The sequence below is a fragment of the Lygodium microphyllum genome, chromosome 19 (assembly GCF_053477565.2).
Source record: "Lygodium microphyllum isolate KBCC chromosome 19, Lygodium_microphyllum_v1.1.10, whole genome shotgun sequence".
NCBI classification, from domain to species: domain Eukaryota; kingdom Viridiplantae; phylum Streptophyta; class Polypodiopsida; order Schizaeales; family Lygodiaceae; genus Lygodium; species Lygodium microphyllum.
In genome coordinates, this window is record NC_141153.1 from 17,042,367 (window position 1) to 17,067,087 (window position 24,721).

The following is a 24,721-nucleotide window of genomic DNA, read 5'->3' on the forward strand; positions in this document are numbered from 1 at the left end:
GATGAAGAATGTGCTCACTGCTAAAAATCTTTGGGAGTATGTTAGTGGTGAAGAAGTCCGTCCTAGAGTTGTGGCTCCTGCGAATCCCCAAGGAGGACGTTGTCAACGGCGAGCTCCAGCTCAGCCACTTCCCCAAAGAAAAACTACACAGAAGGCTTGGGACACTCACGATGCCCAAGCATTGTCACTCAGACTTGAGCAACTATTTGTTGGAAAAAATGAGACACACATTTCTTTCTTGAAAAAGAAGCTTGAGAATGTGAAGATGGATGAAGGTGATGTAAAGAAGGATCATCTTAACAAAATTCAGGACTTGCCTGAGCAATTGATGAATGTAGATGAGTATTATTCTGATGCATAGAGGATCACTACTACTTTGAATTCCTTGCCACCCTCTTATTTAGCCTTTTCCACGGCCTTAAATCTCACCATGAGAATTTCTCCCCAGCCACTTATCTTTCTTCAATTTGTTAGTTTGCTACTAGAAGTACAAACAAGGAAGAACAGTGGGATGGATGTTGTAGCCTCTGAACACGCTTTTATGGCAAGACAGAAAGACAAGGGCAGCCAATCTAGAAATACTCCACAGAGTTCTCGAAGTTCAAGTACTTCATAGAGTTACAAGAAGCAAAGGGGCGCGCAAGCCAAGAAGGGCAAGAGCCAGTATTGTACAAAGCCAGATCACTACATCACAAAATGCAAAAAATGCATTGCCAAGGAGTCTAGGATGTCTGTTTTTTATGCTTTACTACTACAGAGTCCGCATCTTTTGTTATTGACTGTGACGACTATTTTTACAGTTGCAGTTATGATAGAGCATTCAGCTCTACAAAAGATGCTAGCACTTGGTTTTTTGGCAATGGTGCTTCTAAGTGTGTTACATCCTATAGGGATTTATTTATCTCTATTATTGCAGCTCCTATTGGCAAATCTATGGAATGTGCCAACAATGCATCTTATCCTGTTAGAGTAGTTGGAGAGATTGTTCTAAAAGCCATTGATGGCTTTACTCTCCATTTGCAGGATGCATTATATATGGAAGGGATAAAGAAAAATTTGTTGTCCATTTCTTCTTTAGCAAAGCGTGGTATGCAAGTCACATTTGATGATAACAAATGCATGGTCAAGCATAAGGAATTCTTAACTTTGATATTGACCGACAAATTACGTCATGGACTCTATGAGTTAGATGCTTATTCGATTGATCAGTCAATCTATTTGGCATCTACTATTACTCCTACTTTGTTACAAGCAGAGTCATGGCATGCTCGCATGGGGCATGTTAACTATGGCAGTTTGATACTTATGCAACGTACTCAGATGTTAAATGGTTTACCTCTCTTAGAGAGACCTCCTAAGTATATTTATGAGGAAAGCCTTTTGGGAAAAATGCATCGGTTCTCTTTTCCTCCTGATATTGCTTTTAAGGCAACGCCCACGTTGCAGATTGTGCATTCAAATGTATGTGGACCTATGCAGACCAAGTCATTGGGTGTATGTCATTATTTTGTCACCTTCATTGATCACTTTACTCACTTTTGTTGAGCCTATTCATTGGTGAAAAAGTCAGAGGTATATGATGCATTTTTGGCTTTTATTGCACTTGTGGAAAATCAATCTAGCTATCAGATTAAGACTCTCCTTTCGGACCACGGGGGGGAATACACGTTTTCTTTGCTTAATAATTTTTTGAAGTAGAAAGGCATTGCCCATCAGTATACTATTGCATATACTCCACAGCAGAATGGGGTTCCAAAAAAGAATAATCGGTCACTCATGGAGATAGCCAAATGTATACTAAAAGCTAAAAAATCTGCCACATGGTTTTTGGATGGAAGCACTTATGTGTACTTGTTACATTTTGAATAGGTGCCCTACCAAGGTATTGAAAAATGTCATGTCTTTTGAGGGTTGGAACAGCTAGAAACCTTCAATTGGCCACTTTCGTACTTTTAGGTGTCTTGCATATGCTTATATTCCCCAAGTATTGAGAAAGAAGTTGGACAACAAGGCTATCAAGTGCATATTTGTAGGGTACGGCAGCGAGAGGAAAGAGTACAAATTGTATGATTCTACTTCAAAGATAGTCTTTGTCAGTAGGGATATGATTTTTTTATGAAAAATCAAAATTATTTCTTGTTGGTTTTGACACATATCAAGCTGCAAATGATGTGTTTGAAGGGCTACTTCCTATTTCTTTTGGCGATACGGCTTGAGCTTCATTAAATGAACAAAATGTTTAGCCAGTTGCTCCATTAAACAATGCAGAAATTAAGTCTATAGCTGATCTGAATATTCAACAAGACACTGAATTTGAGGTTCATCAGGAGCATGTACATAATCAAGAGGCTAGACAAATGCCTAGATAGTACTAGCAGACTTTAAAAGTCAACCATTTGGATGCTCCTATTGCATCTACATGATTGTGCATTGGATGGCAGCAATGCAAGCTAACTTGATTCTTTCATGAAGAATCAAACATGGGACTTAGTCACATTGCCTATTGGAAAGAAATTCATTGATACTAAATGGGTCTATAAGCTCAAAAGAAATGCAGATGGATCCATTGATAAGTACAAAGCCAAGCTTGTGGCAAAAGGTTGTGCACAAAAAAAGGGCATTGATTATGAGGAGATATTTGCTCCTACATCCTGCATGACTACCATTGGGTGTATGGTTGATTTGGCTACCCATTATGGTTGAATTGTGCACCAGCTTGATATTAAAACTGCATTTTTACATGGGAAACTTCAAAAAAAAGTGTATGTGCAACAACCCATTGGTTTTGCAGTTGAAGGATCCGAACACATGGTATGTAAGCTGAAAAAGGTTTGTGCGGTTTGAAGCAAGCTCTACGAGCTTGGTATGCAAAAATTTATGAATTTTACTCAGCCAAGGTTACATTAACAATCCATCAGAGTCTACTCTTTATGTATGCAAAGAGGGGGGATCCTTGTTGGTCATTTGTCTTTATGTAGAAGATTTCTACTCACAAGGACACATGCTGATCAGATTTCAGCATTCAAGAAAATTTTACATAAAACTTTTGAAATGTCAGATTTGGGGCCTTTGTATTACTATTTGGGCATTCAGTTTATTCATGATGCTAGAGGCATTGGATTGTCACAGTGCACGTATATTGGTAAACTCCTTGAGAGATTTGGCTTTCAAGATTGCCAATCAGCACACCAATGGAGACTGGACTCAAGCTATCTTTGCATGATGACAGTGATATGTTTGACATTCATACATATGCTCCAGCAGTTGGATGTCTCATTTATTTATGCAACACAAGGCCAGATATTCAATTTGTAGTTTCAGCCCTAAGTAGATATATGCACAGCCCACGCATGTCAGATTGGCAAGCTATGAAGCATGGTTTTCGTTACTTGCAAGGTACTAGGACTCCTGGATTGCTTTATGCCAAGGGGGGACTACTACAATTACATACTTACAGTGATTCAAATTGAGCTGTTGATTTTAGTTCACATCACTCTACAAGCCGAAACCGTTTCTTTATTGGCTCATCTTGCATTTATTGGCTTAGCAAGAAACAATCCATGGTTGCCACATCGTCTTGTAAAGTTGAATATAAGGCATCTTTCACTACTACAGTTGAATGTGTATGGTTGAGACATTTATTGGCTGATCTTGATGTGTCTGTCACAAAGCCGACTCCTTTGTTTATTGACAGTCAAAGTGCCATTGAAGTGGCACAAAACCCACTATTTCATGCACGCACGAAACACATAGAGATCCACTATGACTTTGACAGAGAGAGGCTACATCTAGGGGATATCATCCTTGTCTATTATCCTACCAATAAAAATGCGGAAAGCATCTTCACCAAAGCTCTTCCTTGCGACAAATTTGAAGCATTTCACAATGCTCTAAATTCGATCTCCTTTGATGGATGACTCTTGTATGCTAATCACTTTTCGCTTGGGGGGGGGCGGTGTTGGGTTTCACTCACGCCTACACTCACAAACAACTATGGGTGATCCATAGTAGGACACTTGGGATACTTTTTACTCTCTGTATAGGAGGTTTTTTCCTCCAATCACATTATTCTCTATTTTGTGTGTTTATGTTACATAGTTCGGTCACTTACTGTACACTTAACCCTAAGGTCTAAAGGTTGTACTTTGTACTTTCACTTACACACTTGTGAATTGCATCATGTGTTGTGCTGTGTCTTCACTCGCACTCTCTATTGTTCACTGTGTTTCCAGCTGAGAGCTACCATCGCCACTCTCACACTGTTTTTGCTTACTGATTGGGAAGACCGGGATTTTCTTATGACATCTATTTGTTGCTATCATAGAAAGTGTTTGTTTGGCATCAAAAGCATTCATCATTGCCTGTATGTTTCATCAAGTCCTCACCCAATCCATATCAAAGAACAGTAAATGAGTTTCATCGTCCCTAAGTATTGTCAACTCCTTACCCAAATCATACTAGAGACCAGTAGATGTGTTTCGATGAGTTACGTACCTTGGGTTGTAATATGGGAATACTTATTTGTGCCTAGAAGAAAATTGTTCCTTTACTTCTAGCATCAAGAAGAACAAGTTTTAAAGCACAAACTCACCTTGCCAAACATAGTAACTGTAACCTATAGGTTGATGGTGGCTACATGCGGTTGGCCATTTCCAAATAACTGAATCGCCTTACTACTTTTTATGTAAATCAAAGACCCTTCTTGGCTATTCATTCAAGCCTTGTATATAGTCATGAGGGGATTTATTGATAGAATCATTCTTTTCTCTGAGATAAAGATTAGAGACCCTTCTACCAAACATCAAACAAAAGCTCCTTTACTTGAGGACTATCACATTTTGCAATGATATTTCACAAATTTTCACTTGGAAAGGATACCCTACTAAGATCTCAAAAGGACCTATATGAGAACGTTTTGTGCATCCCCTTCCATTTCTTGATTCCCCTAGTGCACCCAAGGAGGACTTCGGTGAGCTAAGCACATGTGATAAGTTCATTACATCAAACATTTACGGTTTACCATTTCTACAAAGATTCTGGCATAAAAGGTGACTTTATGTTTCTAGCTCACGATGATAGGACACCAGCATTTGGCTAGCAATAGGATATCCTTCTATCAATTGCTCAAGTGTGGGTATCACACACACTCGTAGACATTTAATGTGTGATTGCCTTTGGCACAAAATATTTGGCAGATACCTCTCAAGATGACCTTTTCAAGTCCAACTCTGGGCAGTTGTGCATCTACTATCAAAGTTTTCAAACACTCAATGGCCATTGTTCTCTCTGTAGACTTCCCACAAATAAAAAGGAAAATAAGATGAAGTCAAAGATAGGGATCCATATTTATAGTACAGAAGGCCAGTACAAACGGGTAATAGAGCAAAGAGGATACCTTCAACCAAGGCTATTTCTCATTGGCTATCATCAACACTTGGAGATTACTGGAGAAAGCTGAAGGAAAATTTTAAGAGAATGAGGCAAAGAAGTGCTTTCTTGAGCATTTGAGAACCAAGTCCTGTCCATGAGTTTGAGGTTGTTCAAGTGAAAGGATCAAGGTCATAGGGAAGGACATGGAACATTGACTCTTATTAATTATTGATACTTTGAAACGGACATGTTAACATCCACTTTTGAGGAATCCATTCCTCTTACCAAAAGTTAAAACACTCCAGACAAATCCGCTTCATTACGAAATGAGATATTAGCAATCAAGAAGAATTGAATTTAGTGTTATGAGATTCTAGGATAGCCGCTCAGTATCATCACGTCGTATGGCTCTACACCCCCCCCCCCTGCCGTCTGATCGCGCCCGCCCCCCAATTTGGATCACGCCCCTCACTCCGCTTGATCGCGCCCACCCCCCAATGTGGATCACACCTCCTGCTCCGTTTGTTCGCATCCCTCCCCCCAAGATCGAGGACCGTTTTCTCCCCCTGTTTCCGCCCTGCCTAACCAGTTTGCCCCTCGCCTGGACATCTATCCCCCGCCTCTGGCCGCCCACACGACTGCCCGCCCGCCCGGCCTTCCATTTCACCTAGCCGTTCCCACCCGCCTGTCCATCCAGGCGTGATCCCCCCCCCCCCCCCAAGGCTACCTTCTACTCTAGATCTCCCACCCCCCCAGCGTGCTTCCCCCATCCGCGATGTATCAAAAACAGCAGTGTCCCCCCCCCCCCCCCCCCCCCTTCTCGCCATTGATCCCCCCCACCCTCCAGTTGCTCCCTCTATCTGCAACAACTCCCCCCCTCAGGTAGCACCCCGACCTGATTGGTAGTTCTCTCAGAAGGGACGCACAATGGAAACCTCTAGTCAGACGCCAGTGCACTCTGCGAGTGCCCCCCAATCAAACACCTTGTGCGTAGTCCTCTCTGAGGAGCAGCTCTTAGCCGTCCGAGCTAAGGAGCTAGAGCTAATGGAAACAGCGATTTATGATCAGGTAGTAGGACATTACCCAGCCAAGGCCCAACTTCGGGACTAGCTTCACTCCACCCTGCGCATCCGCACAGCGCAGATCGTGGAGGTGGTTCTATTGGGCCAAGGGATCTTCATGGTCCAGCTCAACTCGACAGACACAGCTCGCAAGTTACTCACCAGTGCACCGTATGCATCCACGAAGGGGGTCATCTCCTCGGCACTTTCCTTTCCGCGTCTTTTGCGGATGCAGTGACAGCAACAGGAGTCCCAAAGGTACGGGCGGCAATGAAAGAGGTTAAGAATATCCCATAGTTCCTAGAGATTGAGGCAGGCTGGCACTCATTTAGACAGCAGGTCATTGTAATTGGGCAACCAGGGCAATGCCTACACTGCCACGATTTTCGGCATCAGGCAGCAATTTGTATGCGTTTCAGAGCCAAGCGGCTCCGCCGACAGGCCCATAGGTGGACGCTGACGGCTTTAATCAGGTCCAGAGACAACAAAGAGGGAGACGACATGGGGGGCGCAGCTAGCTCATCAAACCCAACCTCGTCAACAAGGTGCAGGCGGGTGAGCCACGCCCACTCGGCAAAGCACTCCACAGCCCCTCCCCCCCCCCCCCCTTGTCTGTCCCACCTAGTAGGACCACAGCCCCCCACATCCTCCACCCGCACCACAGACTCCCTCGCATGAGTTCCCACAGTCCCCTCACCCACCCACCCCCCCCCCCCACTGACCTTGACCCACAACCCCCCCTCTCCAGGGCCACCCCCCTAAACACCCGCCATGCATCTCCATCCATCCCACCGTCCCTTGATCCTCTCCCCCCCCCACCACCCCCCCTACCAAGCACCCCCCCTGATCCCCACCCGTTTCAAGTGAAACCCCCTAGACCCACCCCCCCTCCCACAGGAGGTGATGAGCCACACACACCTACCTTCTCCGCGCACCACCAGTCTTTCCCCTCCCACACAGCCACCATCTCATCCACCCTTGCCACCCGCCACACCTTCCCGAGACAGGCACAGTTGTTGCCATAGGAGTTCTTCCGCAGTGACCCATGGTCCTATCTAAGAGTTGCGGAGCGCGGAGAGTTCCCGCTACCTCTAGAGGTGGGGATCTTCGTGGTTTGTAAGTCAAGGAGGGGCAAGGTCCATCTACTAGCACCAACGGATGGACCAAACTACGTCTTTTTTCTTCAGTCCTCTCACTCGGGGAAGTGGACGACTACACAAATTGAGGAGAAGTTGAAGAGTCAGGTGGCGGATCACATCTCCCAGTCGATGGGAGATGAAGGATTAGCACTGTTTACACAACAATGGCCTGGTTGCATGATGGGCATTAACTGGTGGGCTGGTACCGAGGTCCCACACTTGAGCATTATCTTTCCAGCCCCCCCACAGTGGAGAGCTCCGAGGGACGTGATCGAGTGGCCCCCAGCACAGGCGGCCTGTTTCTACCAGTGTACAAAGTCGCAATTCTCAGCATGGCTAATAGATGCATTGATAGTACCACCTAAGCATCTATCACCCCTACGGTCCGCCACCATGGGGGATTGGAGTTCACCATCCAGACCGGCGGCAAAGCGCACTTGCATGCCTCACAGTCTCTCCTCCTCATCAATAGCATCCACACCGAACACATGCCTGTTTTGTCAGTCACAGGTTTCCCCATGAGCTTACTACGGTGGGGCACATGATTCCAAGAATTTGATTGTTCAGCAGGAGGTGCAGCCTGCCCTTGCCGGATGGATCGACATCTTGCTTTTGCAAGAGTACAAGCTCACCCCCACCCAAGCCCAGCGGGTTGGGAAGGTACTTCCAGGCAACTCGCACACTTACTGGGAGCATGCCATAGGTGCCCACGGCAGGAGTCGAGGCGTATGCACCTCTATTGGCCCGAGTCTCACCGCCTGTGTACGAGACCACGGGATGATAGTGGCAAGAAGGAATCTATCGATCAGATTGGATATTGGGGACTCATGCATTGGAGTCCTCAATGTCTATGCCCCTACAGTTATTAGGTCACGCAACAAGTTCTGGGTGGAGAGTGCACATGGATTCCCAAAGGTGGACTCTTGGATCGTTGGAGGAGATTTCAACAACCTCAAGGCTTTGGAGGACCAACACGGTAGAGGCAAAAACTACCAAGGCACGGAGAGACCCTACCATCCACAGGAGGGAGAGGTCGTTGGACTTCTCTTGGGGATACAAGCGGCTAGGTGAAGTCCTGCTGGAGCGGTTGGATAGGCTTTATGTGGGAGAGAGGCTCTTGTGGAGGCCAGACTGAGCAGTTGGCAGGCACCACGTTGTCCGATCATTGCCCGGTTCTCCTGACACTTAACCTCCCAGCATCTGCCCTAGACACACAATCCTGTCGGATCCCTAACTCGATCTATAGGAGGGAGGAGGTAACGAGACAAATAGAGCAGATTTGGACGAGAGAGTGGGACGAGAGGGACCGGATAGCAGAGTAGAGGTCCTAGCCGAGTCTAGCAGAATCTGCCAAGAGGCAACCATACAGACTAGGCAGCAGTGCTGGGAGGAGGAGAGAGCACTCCGGCAGGACCTTGCAGCCACGCAGAGATTATTGCAGGAGGCACCAAGGGATCCCACCGTCCACGCACAGCAGGTGCGTGCGCGAGCAGCCATTGCTGGCCTAGAGAACAGGCACTTGGAATTCTCTTTCGAAACCTCAGCAACCTTCTTGGCACGGAAGAGAGACACGATATGCAGGGAGTTCTTCCAGATGCACCAGCCCCGCACCGCAGGAGAGCAGATATGCAGCCTTCCGGATCAGTATGGGAGGACCAGTTCTAGCCCAGACGAGGTGATGGAGATTGCCACCGACTATTACACACGCCCTTTCCAACAGGAGACAGCTTCAGCTAGAGAACAGAGATGCAGACAGCAGGTATGGCATCACATCTCGTCCCTCGTCACAAAGGAGATGGGACGCTCCCTCCTAGCCCCCTTCACAGAGAAGAAACTAGACGAGGCTTTCCATACACAGGATGGGCAAAAATGCCCAGGGGAGGATGGCCTCTCTACTTCTTCACTACCTACTAGGAAGTGGTGAAGGACCCCCTACTGCGGGCCTTCCAAGAGATTTTCACTTCAGAATAGATGCCACGGAGTCTCTCAACAAGCCTTATCAGTCTTCTCCCCAAAGGGGGAGACCGGTTGGAGCTTTCCCAGTGGAGACCAATCACCTTATTGTTAGCGGCCTATAAGGCACTGGCAAAGATGATTGGTAGGCGACTACGCCCCGTACTTTCAGATATCATCCATGACACATAGACAGGCTTTGTCCAGGATAGGAGCATTCTAGACAATGTATTTACCTTCTTTGAGGCGACAAAGTGGGCTCAGCACAGTGGGCAGAGACTGGTCGTACTACTCTTGGATTTTGAGAAAGCTTATGACAGGGTGGACTGGGATTTCCTAGAGGACACCATGGTGAGGTTGGAATTCCCCTAGGCTTGGATTCGTGGGGTCTCTGTCCTGTATAGATCGGCCACCAGCAGGATTCTCATAGGCGAAAGGCAAGGGGAGGAGTTTGGGCTGGAGAGATCGGTTCGACACGGCTGCCCCCTCGCCCCATACCTGTTTCTACTCTTCGCAGAGGCGATGTCTCACTTCCTCAGGTCATGTGTGAGTGGTTTACGCGGCCTCCGACTTCCAATGAGAGAGGCGACTGAGTTGCTAGACTCAAAGTACGCAGATGATATAGCCCTCTATATAGAGGACGATGAGTTGATACTGGAGAGAGTGAGGCTGGCTCTTAACATGTTTTGCTCTGCAATGGGAGCGAAAATCAACTGCCGAAAGTCGGTTGGTTTCCACACAGACCCAGACTCCAGCACGGAGTGGGGTGTCCACCTGGGATTTAGATGGTTGAGCAGAGGGCAAACCATCCGGTATCTAGGGTTCTAGGTGGGACTCGACATCACCCCTGCCCAGCAGTTTCTTCTTGTCCTTGATTCTATTCATAGGAAACTGACCTACTGGAGTACGCTTCGCCTCTCACTAGCCGGACGAGCCCTAGTGGTTAACCAGGTCCTCCTAGTGACGGCCAGGTATATCGCCTCGTGTTGGTGCTTTTCCTCATCGTGCATAGTGCACCTTCGCCGCCTAGTCCGGAATTTCCTTTGGTCAGGGTCTAATGGTTCCACAGATTCCAAGGCTAAGGTGGCGTAGGCGACCATCATACAACTTAGGTCAGAGGGAGGGCTTGGGATCATAGACCCAGAGTATCAGAGTATGGCCCTCTTGGGCAAGCTAGTTGTCCGTGGTCTCACACTAGGTGGGCAAACCTGGAAAGTCTTATTGCAGAAGGGCCTTCAGGACTGTAGACCGAGGCTTGGGGGTGAGTAGAGGCCGTCCCTGAGATGGATCTTCACGTCTGCCCAGATCACCCTTCCTTCGCAGCTTACTTTGCATGTGGCAGGGCCTCCGAAAGGCCCTAATCCAAAGCCCCCCAGGCTGCCAAGAGGAAACAAACCGTCAGCCGGTGATCTGGAACCCCCAGGTCAAAGATCGGCAAGGGGCACAAATAGGTGAACACCCCCACATCCAGTGGATTGGGTGGAAGGCCGGCCCGGCTCGTACCATCAGGACATGGTAGGAGATGTACAGGATGGCAGTCGAGGAGGTGTTGTAGCGAGTATCAGGCTGCCAGAGAGGAGTGGAGTTGAGGAGAAGGGAGATAAGAGGCAACAATACCACCGAAGTGGCTTGCTCCCCCGATACGAGAGCGGATAGAGCCCGGGGAGTATGGGCAGCTAGGTTTTCACCAGCAAGCATCCCCCTTCAGGTGACAGGTAGAGTGGCTGGCGCCCCGCAGAGGGCTTTCTTCGTCGTTCAGGAGGGGGGACGTCTGGACCTTGATAGAGGGCAACAAGATGAGGGGATTGCCGCTCTTTCGTGGAGGAGGATTCAAGTGGTGGGCCTTCAAGGGAAGACATGGCGACTCGACCCCTATGTTTTCTGGAAAGAGCTCAGACAGTGGCACCTTTGAATCTGGGAGGGAAGATCACTTGATGAGCTGGAGTGGGATCAAGGAGAGTGGCTATGGCCAGCCTCTATGGTTGCCAAGAAGCCACCCAGCTTCCTAGAGTACACTGCCAGGATTGGCAAACATGTACTGATGCACGAGGATATCGACTTGGCCCCGTCACATAGCAGGCACTGGGCGGAGCACAGCATCATGGAGCCCTTCCGACGAACCTTCTGGCGCTGCCTATGGGATAGCTAGAGGCTGAGGAGGGTGTCGTATTTCTTATGGCTGGTGGCACATGGAGGCTTGGCGGTGGGAAGTTGGCTTGCCCAGATGCAGAAGAAGGGAGGTATATACTAGGGCCAGCATCCAAGACGGTACTCCTTGTAGGTACTAAGCTAGCACAAGGTCTCACCTGCTCTAAATGAGGATACCATTCAGACTTGAAGACTTGATCTGGAGCTACCTTCTAGCACAGGACATTGGGGGAGAGCTCTAAGAATGGGTTTTCCAGTTTGGAGCAGGGATGATGACGACTTGGGGAGCAGTCGCATGATCAAACTTTTGGGCCACCCTGGATTATGAAAACCACCTTGGCACTGTACCCATCACCGTTGCTTTTACACATGTCAATAACAAATCACCTTCTCAACTTTTAAACATGCAGTGTGCATGAAAAGGAATATAATGGGATTTGTGTGTGAAAAGGTTACATATAGAACAGCAGACTAGCCAAAGATGGTTCAACATCAAGCCATAGTATTGTGGCATATTGGAACACCAAGTGCACAATGCACATAGAGAGCTTCTACCCTTTCCATTCTAGACCTATGCTGCAGAGCTGCAGTTTCCCTCTGGACTTTTTAGTACCTATACAGGAAAACATTTGTAGCCCAATGGATGTTTAACTAATAGGAGACCTTTAAACCCCAGTATCTTCCTTTTCACACACGTCCCCAGCAGGCCAGCATAACACTACAAAAGATATGGACAAAGTCACAGTAATATGGATGAAAATGTTCAGGATTTCAGAAATTATATACTGATATTAATGGGTTTGAAACAAACGATTTGATTTAACCTAGCAAGCTGGATAGAACAACCTGGCTGGTATGATCACCATCAGGGTAAAATTTAGAGTCCAATTTTAGCCCAACGGCTATTTTGGGACTTTTTCAGATGTCAGCCGAATTTTTTGAGCTTAAAATTTCAAAAAATGACCTTTATATACCAATTTTGGATATTTTGACTAAGCACTCACCCCAAAACACTCAAAAATATAGGTTTTCAGGAACATTTTCCCGCAATTAAAAACTTCCCCACTCATAGACACTCAAGAAATCATCAGGATCCCTTAAGTTTTACCCTGGTCACCATGAACCCCTGAAGTCAATGCTGAACCTTCAACCAGTGACTGTAACGCCACCATTTTTTTACATGACCATCCATATATGAAAAGCTGTTCTTGTATTGGCTGCCAATCTGGACAAAGCATTTTACAGTATAGAGATGACTCACAGTGATTTACTACATACAAGACATACAGACCCTAGAAAACAAGGTTCCAGTAACAGTGCTAATAACTTACACATGCACTATTGTGCCATTTAGGTTGGTTGAAGCATTCCTGAAGACTTTTGTGAGTTATCTAGTTTTTGCTTTACTTCTAAATGTGTTTAATACAAGCCGAACAACAAGGTTTTTCCTTGCTTAGAAAGTTGGAAGAGTAAAATAATGTTCCTACGCACTTACACTACATGTAAGTCGCTCTGGTGGATTCTTTATCTGGCTTTGAATGTAATCATCATCAAGATCATACAGCTGTAAATATGAAAACTTTTTTGAAGGGGCCTGTTTAAATGAGCAGATATCCTTCCAGCTAACACCATCCCTGCATGGGCACACATCCATTCGTTACTGCCTCTGACTTTTTCCATCTTAGCAAGTGCTGCATCAAATGGAGAGCTAAGCAATGTCTGTGCCTTAACAGAGAATAATCCCACAATGTTTGTTGCTATATTCTTGCAGATGCAAAGGCCAACCTTACACAGTATCTAAAACATGATTCAAATTAAATAAGCATACATGTAAACAGGTTCAAATTCACAGTGGACAAGTTCAAAAGCTTACAATCCTCCCTTCTCAGCTGCATGGGGTTCACCAACTTTCTTGAGAGGGTGTGGCACACGGAAGTCTATCATCTGAAGCCTTTATCCAATCAATTTAGAAGTGATTAGATGGAAAAAGACGCACATAAATAAGGACGATATAAATACACTATCAAGTATTTTAAGGGTTGAAAGCTACCAAAAATTTGTGTGCAACCCACATGGTGACAATAATCACTTCTGATCAAAAATTTCCTAGACCATGCAATTAAGTTTCTATGGGGATTCAAAACAGTAAGCTTTGAACAATACCAGTACTTGGAATTGCTTCCCTGCAAAATTTGCAACTCCTCTCCCCTCCCTGGTGCATCCATCATGCAGCTCTACCAAGCCCAATCCCGCTACTAGTTTGATGCACAATTCATGTAGGAGAGCTTCCTCGAATGAGTTTCTCTTGTTGGGTCTTCACTACTATGACCAGAAGTAGGGGCATCTAGAGTTTTCTTGAATGAGTTTCTCTTTTGGGTCTTCACTACTATGACCAAAAGTAGGGGCATCTAGGGCTTTCCAAAAATGAGATGAAAAGAGCCCATCTTCACTAAGCACAACTGGCTCTAAAACATAAGCCAATCAATTGCAAGAGTCCTAGAGCCACTTACTGGCCCACAGCTGAGCACATCAGTCACCTAGTTCTCCTTTCCAATTACATACTTGAACCCCAAGGTGAACTTGTAGTGGCGAAATTGGTGATGCATGGCCCCCATAGAAAGGAGATGGAGTTTTGGACTCCAATGAGGCTGGCCATGCCTCTGGTAGATATCAAATTATAGGCAGACTTCAATATGGCAGAGTTTAGAGAGAAAAGGAGGGACACAAAGACTGAGGTTATTACAGACAGTGAGCAGGCAGCTTGGGAAGAGCTGATCTTACATATACCAAGATAGGATCCCTGGTTTGCAGTTGAGTTTACCAGGTCTATATGCTTTTTGCGATTCTCTCAGGAAGGGAGAGTAGTTGCATCCAATTGAGTTAAGAAACTGACCAGCTATATGTAGATGATTGGGCTTCTGACACCAGGGGTGTTACATTCTAGATAGATCCCTGTAGCATTGGCCAAACAAAATACTCAGAGACATGGATCTAGAGTGCCCCCCACACTTGATTGGTGACACCTGTTGGCCCCAAGGTTGGTGTGGGTGACATATGGTGAGTAAGCACAACTGTCCACAATCTACCAAACTGGATGGCCAAAGGTATGTTATGAGGGTATTAAATACCAAACCTGTGATATGCACCATGAATAAAGGGAGAGTCTCCCTGCACACACTGCACAAAAAGGAACTCACTGTAGCACCTACCTTATCCACTAGTTAAAGAGCACCTCACTTACACACTAGTCATGGAGCACCTACCACAACACAGCTTGTTGATATTTTTCAAAAGAGATCCTATTAGCAAGCTAAACTTGCCGCGTTATCAGAGGGATTGCAGGACAATAATTGTTAGTCACGTATATTTTATCCAGATTTGCATGCTTCCTTTGCTAGGGAAAATGTGGTCCACTTGAGCAATTCCAAAGGTGAAATAGTCACAAATCCTCAAGCAATTGTGCATGTGTATGACCTATTTCATGGACTTGCTTGGATTGCAATCCTATGTTTCTCATACGGTTGGTGCAGCTCAATCATTATTTTGCGACCCCGTTAAAGATCAAGTTTCACTGGATGTTGTTGACAGTTTATGAACATAACACAAAATGAGATGATGGAAGTTATGTTGCATTTCCCTAAAGTCATGAGGCTTGGGTGGGATGATATCATTAACAAGTTCTTTGGGACTCTCACCAGGTGGTGATACTTTTTAAAGTTGCTTTTCTTATTTACTTATATAAATATTTTATTTTTCTTTTCTTTTGTTGCTGTTGCTTTTTACCCCCAGAGTTCTCTTGGAATAAGCGGGATCTTTGCATGGCCAGAAGAGGCAACCATTGGGACAAATTGGACTAATGGTTTGTCTGAGCCTTAGGACTAGTTCTATATTGAATGGGCACTGAAGAATAGAATGCCAGTGGTTTGGGACTGTGTGCTTAGCCACTGGAGACGGTGCAGGACAATCAGCCTAGCCAAGATAGAAGATGTACATGTGAGAATGCTCACGGAATAAAAGTCACTATAACTGAGCCACATTACACTTTTGATGTGGTCGCAATGATAAAAGTTGCACAGAACAACTTGAGAAATGCAGGGGTCACCATTCCTAAAAAATTAGGGAGTTACTATTTTTGGACCCCAGAATCTGTTTGCGTCATTGTCTTCGTTTTTACACGAGAATTAATTCTCTGGTCTGTGCCGAGGTCAAATTTTGCACCGATCAAGGAGAATTTTAAACCGGAAGGTTTAAACGGGAAAATTGTTACATGTATGCCATGTGGCACAAATTCCCGAGAGAGAGAGAGAGAGAGAGAGAGAGAGAGAGAGAGAGTATTTCTTTTAAAAAACGTAATAGGCATAAGGGGCAGATGGGAAAATGAAGTTTGGAGGAGCTGAGGGCAGATTGCTGCAAGAAAACCAACCATGGAGAGTACTTCTATGTCTCAGACTCAAGCACGGAGGTAGAGCTTGCTCCCTCTGATCACCTCTCTCTCTATTCTCAGAAGAAATGCTTTGCATGATGGATTGATTCCATCGAAGGTACAATTCTGTGTTTTTTCTCTCCACATGCTGAATCGTAAGGACAGTGAACTCTGCTCATGCTAAATAAGAACAATGAACTCTGTTCATGCTGAATCAGAACAGTAAACTCTGCTCATTCTGAATAAGAACAGTAAACTTTGTTCATGCTGAAAGAGAACAATGAACTCTACACATGCTCAATAAGAACAGTGAACTCTGTTCATGCTGAATCAAAACAGTGAACTCTACACATGCTGAATCGTAAGGACAGTGAACTCTGCTCATGCTGAATCAGAATAGTGAACTCTGCTCATGCTGAATAAAAACAGTGAACTTCGCACATGCTGAACTATAAGAACAGTGAATTCTGCACATGCTGGACAGTAAGGGATGTTGATCTGGACATGCTGTATTGTTCCTATGCAGCTGGGACTTACTTAGAAGAGATGAAAACCAACTGTTCAGAGGTTATGTATTTTGGAACATTACTATTTTTGTAATTTTCTATCTTTTAATTGATAAAGAAATACCGAGAGGGGTGCTGGTCTTCAGGGCCAATCTGGTGTTGAGCGAGGGAGAGAGGTCTCTGTTTATGTGTATGTATGTAAGGTCCAGGTGTTAATTAAAAGAACTATCACTTTATGTGAGTCATAGACCGGTTTCATGGTTCCATCCTCGGGATTTGAATTCTTTTTTGTAAGAATTTAAGCTCGAACAGTTTTGGGTGAAAAGGCCATACACACAGGTTTTACAGAGATTACACGACTAGAGAGATTGCAGACGTGGATGAAGGCAAAGGAAACTCCCCCATAAAGAAGAGAGTTCTTCTTCTGCTCATAGTCACCGATGTTGGGTATTTGACTCATGCCTCACTTACGCCTATGCTCATATGGGAGTGTCGGTGATCAGTAGGACACTGGGGCACTTTTCACTCTCGGTAGGAGAGGTTTTTTCCCCCAGACTTATAGTCTTATTGTCGTATGTGCTTATGTTACACACTTATGGGCACTTAGTGTGTATCGGGTGTGAACACCCCCTACAACCCTAAGGTTTAAGGGTTGTACTTTGTACTTTCTGGTTACACTCTTTTAGTCTATTCTCTTGGGTGTCATGCTTCACTCTGTCTCTCACTCTCACACTGTCTACTGAATCTCAGCTGCACCTCGATCCTTCCATCTCACATTTGGTATCACAGCTCAGCTCTGAGCTCAGCTCTGAGCTCAGCTCCTGTCTACAGTGTGCAGTCCTGACCGCACCCGAGCCACCTCTGCTCTGCGTCTGCCTAGCATGCCCCTGCGCCTGTCAGTCTGCCTGCGCAGCCTCCCTGCGCTGAGCTAGCCTGCGCCGTCAGCTCCAGCCGCCAACGCGCAGCTCCAGCCGCCAACGCGCAGCTCCAGTCGCCAGCACACCACCTGTACCTATGCGCGCCCTGCCCAGCGCACCACTTGTACCTGCGCGCGCCCTGCCCAGCGTGCCACCTGTTAGTTGGAGGCGCCGCCAGTTCTCCACAACGCGCCATCTGCTCAGCACGTGTCAGTCCTGCCCAGGCCGTCACTAGCCTGCACGAGACATCTGTCTGAAGGCGCTGCTTCTTGAACCTGCAGCTATCCGCCACCAAGTTTGTCGGTCTGTTCCTATGCGCAGACATTGCCTCGGGATCCATGCCCGAGGTCAGTCAGCTGCAATCATTCTGCAGAGCTAAAATTTTGCATTTTTTAATTCAAACACAGGAGTTCGTGCAGAAGCAGGGTCAGTTTTCTGCATTGGGACACGTGCTTGTGTCTGTGACAGCAACACATTGAATGCACATTCTGGGGTATTTTTTACAAAAATTTTGGAAGAAATTTTGGGGATTTTGATATAACAGTGTTGTTGAGCATTGTTTGCACCTTGGGAAGCATGCATTAAAGACAGTTTTGACAGAGTACACCCTTGCACATTAATTGCAGAAGTGTGCTTGCTGCAATTTCTGAAAATTTGCAGATTTCCAATCCTTACTGCTTTGACATTGCTCATTTGTCTTTGGAAATTTGTCATCATGGCAAATCAGGGAGGTGATGTCTTTACGTATGTATCCAAGGAAGACAAATTGGACGGAAACAATTACTCACTATGGTCATTCATAATGAAGAATGTATTAGTGGCCAAGAATTTATAGGATTATGTCAGTGGAGAGGAAACTCGATCGGGAGTTGTAGCTCCCATTACTCCTCCCCATGGCGCAAGTGGGCACAAATTCCCAAGAGAGAGAGAGAGAGCATTTTAAAAAAAACGTAATAGGCATAAGGGGCAGATGGGAGAATGAAGTTTGGAGGAGCTGAGGGCAGATTGCTGCAAGAAAACCAGACATGGAGAGTACTTCTATGTCTCTAACTCAAGCACCGAGGTAGAGCTTGCTCTCTCTGATCACCTCTCTCTCTCTATTCTCAGAAGAAATGCTTTGCATGATGGATTGATTCCATCGAAGGTACAATTTTGTATTTTTTCTCTGCACATGCTGAATCGTAAGGACAATGAACTCTGCTCATGCTGAATAAGAACACTGAACTCTGTTCTTGCTGAATCAGAACAGTGAACTCTGCACATGCCGAAGGACGAATAAGAACAGTGAACTCTGCACATGCTGAATAAGAACAGTGAACTCTGCTCATGCTGAATCAGAACAGTGAACTCTACTCATGCTGAATAAGAACAGTGAACTCTGCACATGCTAAATAGTAAGAACAGTGTGTTGGACAGTAATAACAGTGAATTCTGCACATGCTTGACAGTAAGAGATGTTGATCTGGACATGTTGTACTATTCCTATGCAACTGGGATTTACTTAGAAGAGATTAAAACCAATTGTTCATAGGTTATGTAGTTTGGAACATTACCATTTTTGTAATTTTCTATCTTTTAATTGCTAAAGAAATACCGAGAGGGGCGCCGGTCTTCGGGACCAAACTGGTGTTGAGCAAGGGAGAGAGGTCTCTGTTTATGTGTGTGTATGTAAAGTCCAGGTGTTAATTGAAGGAACTACCGCTTTATGTGAGTCATAGACCAGTTTCAGGGACCTATGCAACTCAATCGCCTGCACCTTTGATAGCCTTATGCCAATAACTTTGGATGACTGGAAATATGCCACACTCTTGGAAGGAGAGTCTCATTAAACAAATTCCCAAAGTGCCGTGCCACTCAGCTTTGAAGCATTTGCAACCAATTTCCTTGATGGGCTATGTATAAGATTTTTACCAAAGTCTTGGCTAATAGATTGCATGGTACCTTCTGAACCTTATTCACCCTCCACAATATGGATTCAATAAAGGAAAGGATATTCTACACAACATCTTGAACGTCCAAACGAGGGTAGATTATGCTCGCCACTCAAAATAGGAAATGGTGATGGTTAAGTTGGACTTGGAAAAAGCCTTTGACCACTTGGAAAGGTTTTTCTTGGGTCAACTAATGCAATGCATGGGATTTGGCCCTAGAATGTCTAGACTTATTAATACTATCAGTGTGGATTCCTTTTGACGAAGTCTACTCAAAGGTGGCGTCTCAGAACCCTTTCCCCTCCGCCGATCTGTTAGACAAGGTTGCCCGCCACTAAATCCTTTATTCTTTGCTTTGGACATTCATCCCATTCTAACAATGTTGTCTGGCCAGGCAGCTAATCATGAGGTGGTTGGATTATTGGATTTTCTCTCCCTTCACAGGAGCAAATGATAAAGTACTACTGGATTGGATATCCGCACACATTATGAATAAGTTTGTATATTGGAAATCACAAGCTTGGCCTTTCCACGTAAGATTGAAAATAGCTCAAACAATCATGGTACCGATAATTTCATATTACCTGCCCTTGCTCCCTTGGCCAAAGTCTAATTTACAAGAAATTACTCAACCCATCTGGTTCTTGTTTTGGAAAAAGGATTCTACACGGATGAGCATATCCTAGATCTTTGGGCACCATGTTTGCACTCCCAAAAGAATGGGGGGTGGGGCTATTTTGGATTTGAAGACACATATGACTACTCTCTATTGGTCACTATTCCAAGCTTTGTGTGAAGGTACGCAGCCCTCGCCTTTGATTGCCAAGTTCTTCCTTGAGACTCAGAGTATGTTGAATAGGATGGCACACCTGGGACAGGTCACTGTTGTTGATGCTCTTCTACCTGCAAGTGGGGATGTCATGTCTTTCAGATCAATTTGACGCTACTTTCATCTTCCTAGAGGCTATCATCATTTGTGGGACTCCATCTCCACCTCTTTACGGGCCATGCAGCCTCTCCCCCCTTTGGACCAAGAGGCCCCTTGGCAAGATGGGATGATTAATGGTCAGCTCCATTTGGGTCATGCTTCTACTCTGACATTGGTCGTCACGCTCCAAATGCAGTGTGAACTGAAACAATGCCTCCCAACACAAATGGATGATTTCGATTTTCTAGGCGATCACTTTTGCGAAGCCATTCAGAGCTTCACTATAATTTTTATTTATAATAAACTAATTTGTCAAGCTGTTCAAAGCTGATTCGTAGGTTTTCTTTACTTTAGTTCTTAATTGGCTTAGTAACCTTAGTATTTTTAAGGGGGGGTTAATGTGCTGCATAAAAAGCCTGAAGCTGTTTAAAAACTGGAAGCTGGGATACTAAATTTGAGAGCCAGGATGTAAGCTGAAGGATGGCATTGAACTTGGGCATAAAACAATCTACTCAAGTGCTGGTTATTTGTCCAAAAGCCAAAATTTTTGAAATAAAGGTGACATTATGATCAATTAAAAATTTTAGCAAAATGATGACATCACCAATATATTGATGCCTGATTTGAGCAAACATAAGCTTTGATAGGTTCATGAACAGCCAAAGATTCTTCACTCTAATGAATGCTTTCTTTGTGCACGGGATTATCCTGGGACGGTGGTCTACCATACCAATGCTTGTGGGATAGTACTACATTCCAAACCTATATCAACAGAGTGGAGTATGGACAGCCTGGAAATTTTCCTTTAAAGTCACCCAGATCCAATTCCAAGTGATCCGATATCCAATTCCCACACAACTTTGTCCTCTTAGATATAGTCATACGTATTGTCTAGGGCTCTTTTGCTCAAAGAAAGTAAATAATAAGGCAGCCTTCTTTGACATATTATAGTGAATACTCAATAGATTTAGATCTCCATGCATCTTTGACATGCATATCAAATCCACCTTGAGAAAAATGAAAGTTTTGTGCTCCATATGTAGTCGCCATGGAACTTCCATGGTTGTGAACATAAATGTATCAACATCTTTTGCAGTTAAGGCACAAGAGGCAAGTAGAACAGCACATAAGCATAACAGTTTACTGAGCATGCAATGGCCAACTAGATAACTTCCAATACTGCAATGTGCAACACTATTTATGTGACACCCATCCATTTGCTGCTTGAGAGTGACTTTCTGTCCATTGGGATAACCCAAATGCCTAACAATTTCACACAACTACAACATCTGTCCTGGTCAAATAGATCCATGCTAATCACAAGATTCTAAAGGTAGAAGTAGATTTAAGAAAGTTAAGTTGCAGCCTTCTTTCCAAATGCAGTCAGAGTATCCATACGTACTCACTTACATTCGAGATTCTGGATCCTTCCTTGGATCATAACCATTCTTAATCCAGAGAGTTCGAAACGGACCATAGGCAAAATAGTAGGATATTCGAAACAAACACCTGTATATAAAAAACCATCTTTTCAAAAATTAGCAAAAGGTGGCAACAAAAACTAACATAGAATCAAGTGAAAATCCACATCTTACCTTCGAAGTTGTATATCAGAGAGAAAAATTTTCTGCTCTATCAAGCGCTCATTGATTGTGGCCTTAGCCCAAATTGGCCTCTCCTCAAACAACTTTGCAATAACACATTGAACTCGCCATTCCTCAGAATTTTTATCGAGCCTTTCTTCCCATTTCGTTTTCGGTGGAACTTGTGTTCTAAAGTTAAGTTCAATAGTGCAAAAAATCTGTGTGTATCAGCAACATTCGCTAGCAAAGGTGTATGAATCACATCAAACAAAGATTACTTCATCAAACATAACAAATCACAGATCCTCTTATGGTTTTCAAAGATTTTCAAAAGGTATTTAAAAATGTCGAAGAATATGCTTTCCTTAGAATATGAAATTCAGATTCATCTATCAGAGTGAAGCGGCATAACAGGTTTGGATATCTTTAATCTTGAAATCCAAGTTGAAGCAAGGGCCCATTTGGATCTAAAGCAAGACAAGCACAGTGAGCACTGTATCAGCCAGCTAATATAAGCTTAGCAACCTCCCTCTTGCTCTCCTCTCTCTCAACTCCATCCCTTACACACCCACACCCACCCAGCAGTCCCCCAACCCCATGCCCACCAATTTTTCAAAAAAAACAAAATATTGCTGTTTCTCCCTCCCATCCACTTCTTTGCCACTCTTTTTAAGAGCTGTGACACTTCCATGCAAAAAACAGAATCCAGAAAACCAAGATATATCATATGAATGATAGAAGGCTTTAAATTTCAGGTCGTTAAACTTGATGGAATAAACATGTATAAGGATTTAATCAGCAAATGAGAATCCTGAAGGATTTATATTATTACACCACAAAGTGGATATGTCTCATGGCAAAAGGTAAACAGTTTAGGCACATATATTGCAGGCAGCACTTGCCACACCACACTGATGGTTTGACTGGGTGGTCAGATTTGCAGGTTGGACAGGCATAGGGTGCCTTCTTTTAAGGGCCTCATTTCCCGCTTCCCTGGCTATCAGCAGTTTCTATTATTCTCTCTCACTCCTCATTCAGGATGTTCACATAGAGCTGCTGGACGTACCGTGGTTCAGAGGCTGCGAACTAAAGTGTTCATGTCTTATCATGGTACTACCAAGGTCCAGACAGCAAAAGTACTCCATGGCAAAATGGATCTCTTCCAAGTCCCTTGAAGCAATTTAGGGGGTCATTACTAGGTGGAGTACAAACCATATTGATCACCATCATCTTGCATCAGTTTAATCAGTCCACTACATTAGATGTCAACAAAGATCATGAGTTTCGTAATAGACAGGTGGACTCAATGAGTTAATGGATACCACACACAGTCTAATATTAGAAGCTGGCAACTGTCTCCGGCTGGCAACATTCCTGAGTAGGAGTGAGCAGTGTGCAAGGTTGCATAAAAATGAAGAGCATTGTTTATACACTATTGGCAGCCGCTTTCACCCCTTGTGCTTATCATAACTACTGCAGTCAATAATATAGAATTTCATGCAGATTCTAGAGGAGATTGGAGGACAGTTTTAGACCAAAAAAGAATTCACTCTTTTTTCCGTTACTAGCATACAAGAGTTTAGCAGTTGGTACATGGCTTGGCTATTGTAGAGACCCTCTCCCTTGTGCTAGATGTGGGGAGCATAAGGAGACACAGAAGCGATGTATAAGGGTTTGCCTGTCTCAGGGCAGCTTGTGAGCAAGATTGTCATGCTAGATTTCTCACATACAATGTGAATTGAGGTGCATTGTCACAGATGGGAGGTCATAGCTAGCATCATTACTTGGTACACATGGAGAGCCAGATGTTGCCACGCTATTGATTTTGGGATATATCTACTACAGAGACTCCACACAATTTGGACATAGATTGTGCATACTCTTCAAGGAAGATGGGAGAGGATACATGACAGCTCAAAGGCTATGAGGAGAAGGAGAGAGGCATTTCTCAGGACATGGGATTCTAGCACTTTCTTCCTATTCTAGACCCACAAGGTCTAGCATTATAGACCTCCTGATTGGTTATCCATTCAAGCCTTGTAACTTGAAATTTTTCCTGGGGTATTATTGATAGAAATCTTTCTCTTCTTCAAAGAAAACAAAATGTAGGACATTTCTATATTTGGATGCTCTCATCCATGACAAGTTTTGAATATTTTGTGACTTAGTCTTATATTTGATATCAAAACCAGCTCACAAACTATATAAACCAATAAAGAACCAAAGATCGACAAGCAAAGACAAATGTTACACCCATACATCTCATACCTCCCATGGTTGCTGAGCAAGTAATGCTTGCCTTTGGGACGCTCGAGCAACTTCAGATGGTTGCAATCTACAAAATTGACAATGTTTAGAGAAAGAGACTATATTTCAAGACATTTACAACACAAAATTAAGCTTTGCAATGCATAATACCGCATACTTTCAGCCAACTACCGTCTAGTGTGTTATTGTCCTTCACATATTAAGCAACAAAACAAGCTTTTTCTCAAAACACATGAAAGCTACCACAACAATAAAACAAAAATCAAACCCAATCCTTTCACAAAAAAATGATCTATATGCTTCCATGTACTTGCACATGCCTCGAAGTCAAATTGATAAGAGCATCAATAAAAGCACTCTTTCCTTAAACTGCTACATTTATTCACAAAATGGTCAACCTCAAAAGTTGCATAATGTCAGAGTAAGAAAAAGACATTTGTAAACTGAATTGCCAATATGCTTGAAAGGATTTGTTTCTTTCTTCTTATCATCAT

The 24,721-nt window shown here is 44.3% G+C and overlaps 1 protein-coding gene across 11 annotated transcripts in view; it reads right to left on the bottom strand.

The window, feature by feature from the left end:
- Nucleotides 1-24,721, bottom strand: part of LOC148019607 (uncharacterized) — a 136,936-nt gene that overhangs the window by 23,433 nt on the left and 88,782 nt on the right. For 10 of the 11 annotated variants that reach the window (XR_015694851.1, XM_087699711.1, XM_087699710.1 and 7 more), the window contains 6 exons: nt 24,228-24,294; nt 22,383-22,426; nt 21,972-22,142; nt 21,787-21,885; nt 13,545-13,622; nt 13,167-13,305 (listed from right to left, as the gene is read on the bottom strand). Coding sequence is in view for 10 of the 11 variants with exons in the window: in XM_087699711.1 (XP_087555837.1) it covers nt 13,167-13,305; nt 13,545-13,622; nt 21,787-21,885; nt 21,972-22,142; nt 22,383-22,426; nt 24,228-24,294 (598 nt within the window). In the remaining variant the exon portion in view is untranslated. The remainder of the gene's footprint in view (nt 1-13,166; nt 13,306-13,544; nt 13,623-21,786; nt 21,886-21,971; nt 22,143-22,382; nt 22,427-24,227; nt 24,295-24,721) is intronic. The other variant, XM_087699713.1, reaches the window with a different exon arrangement.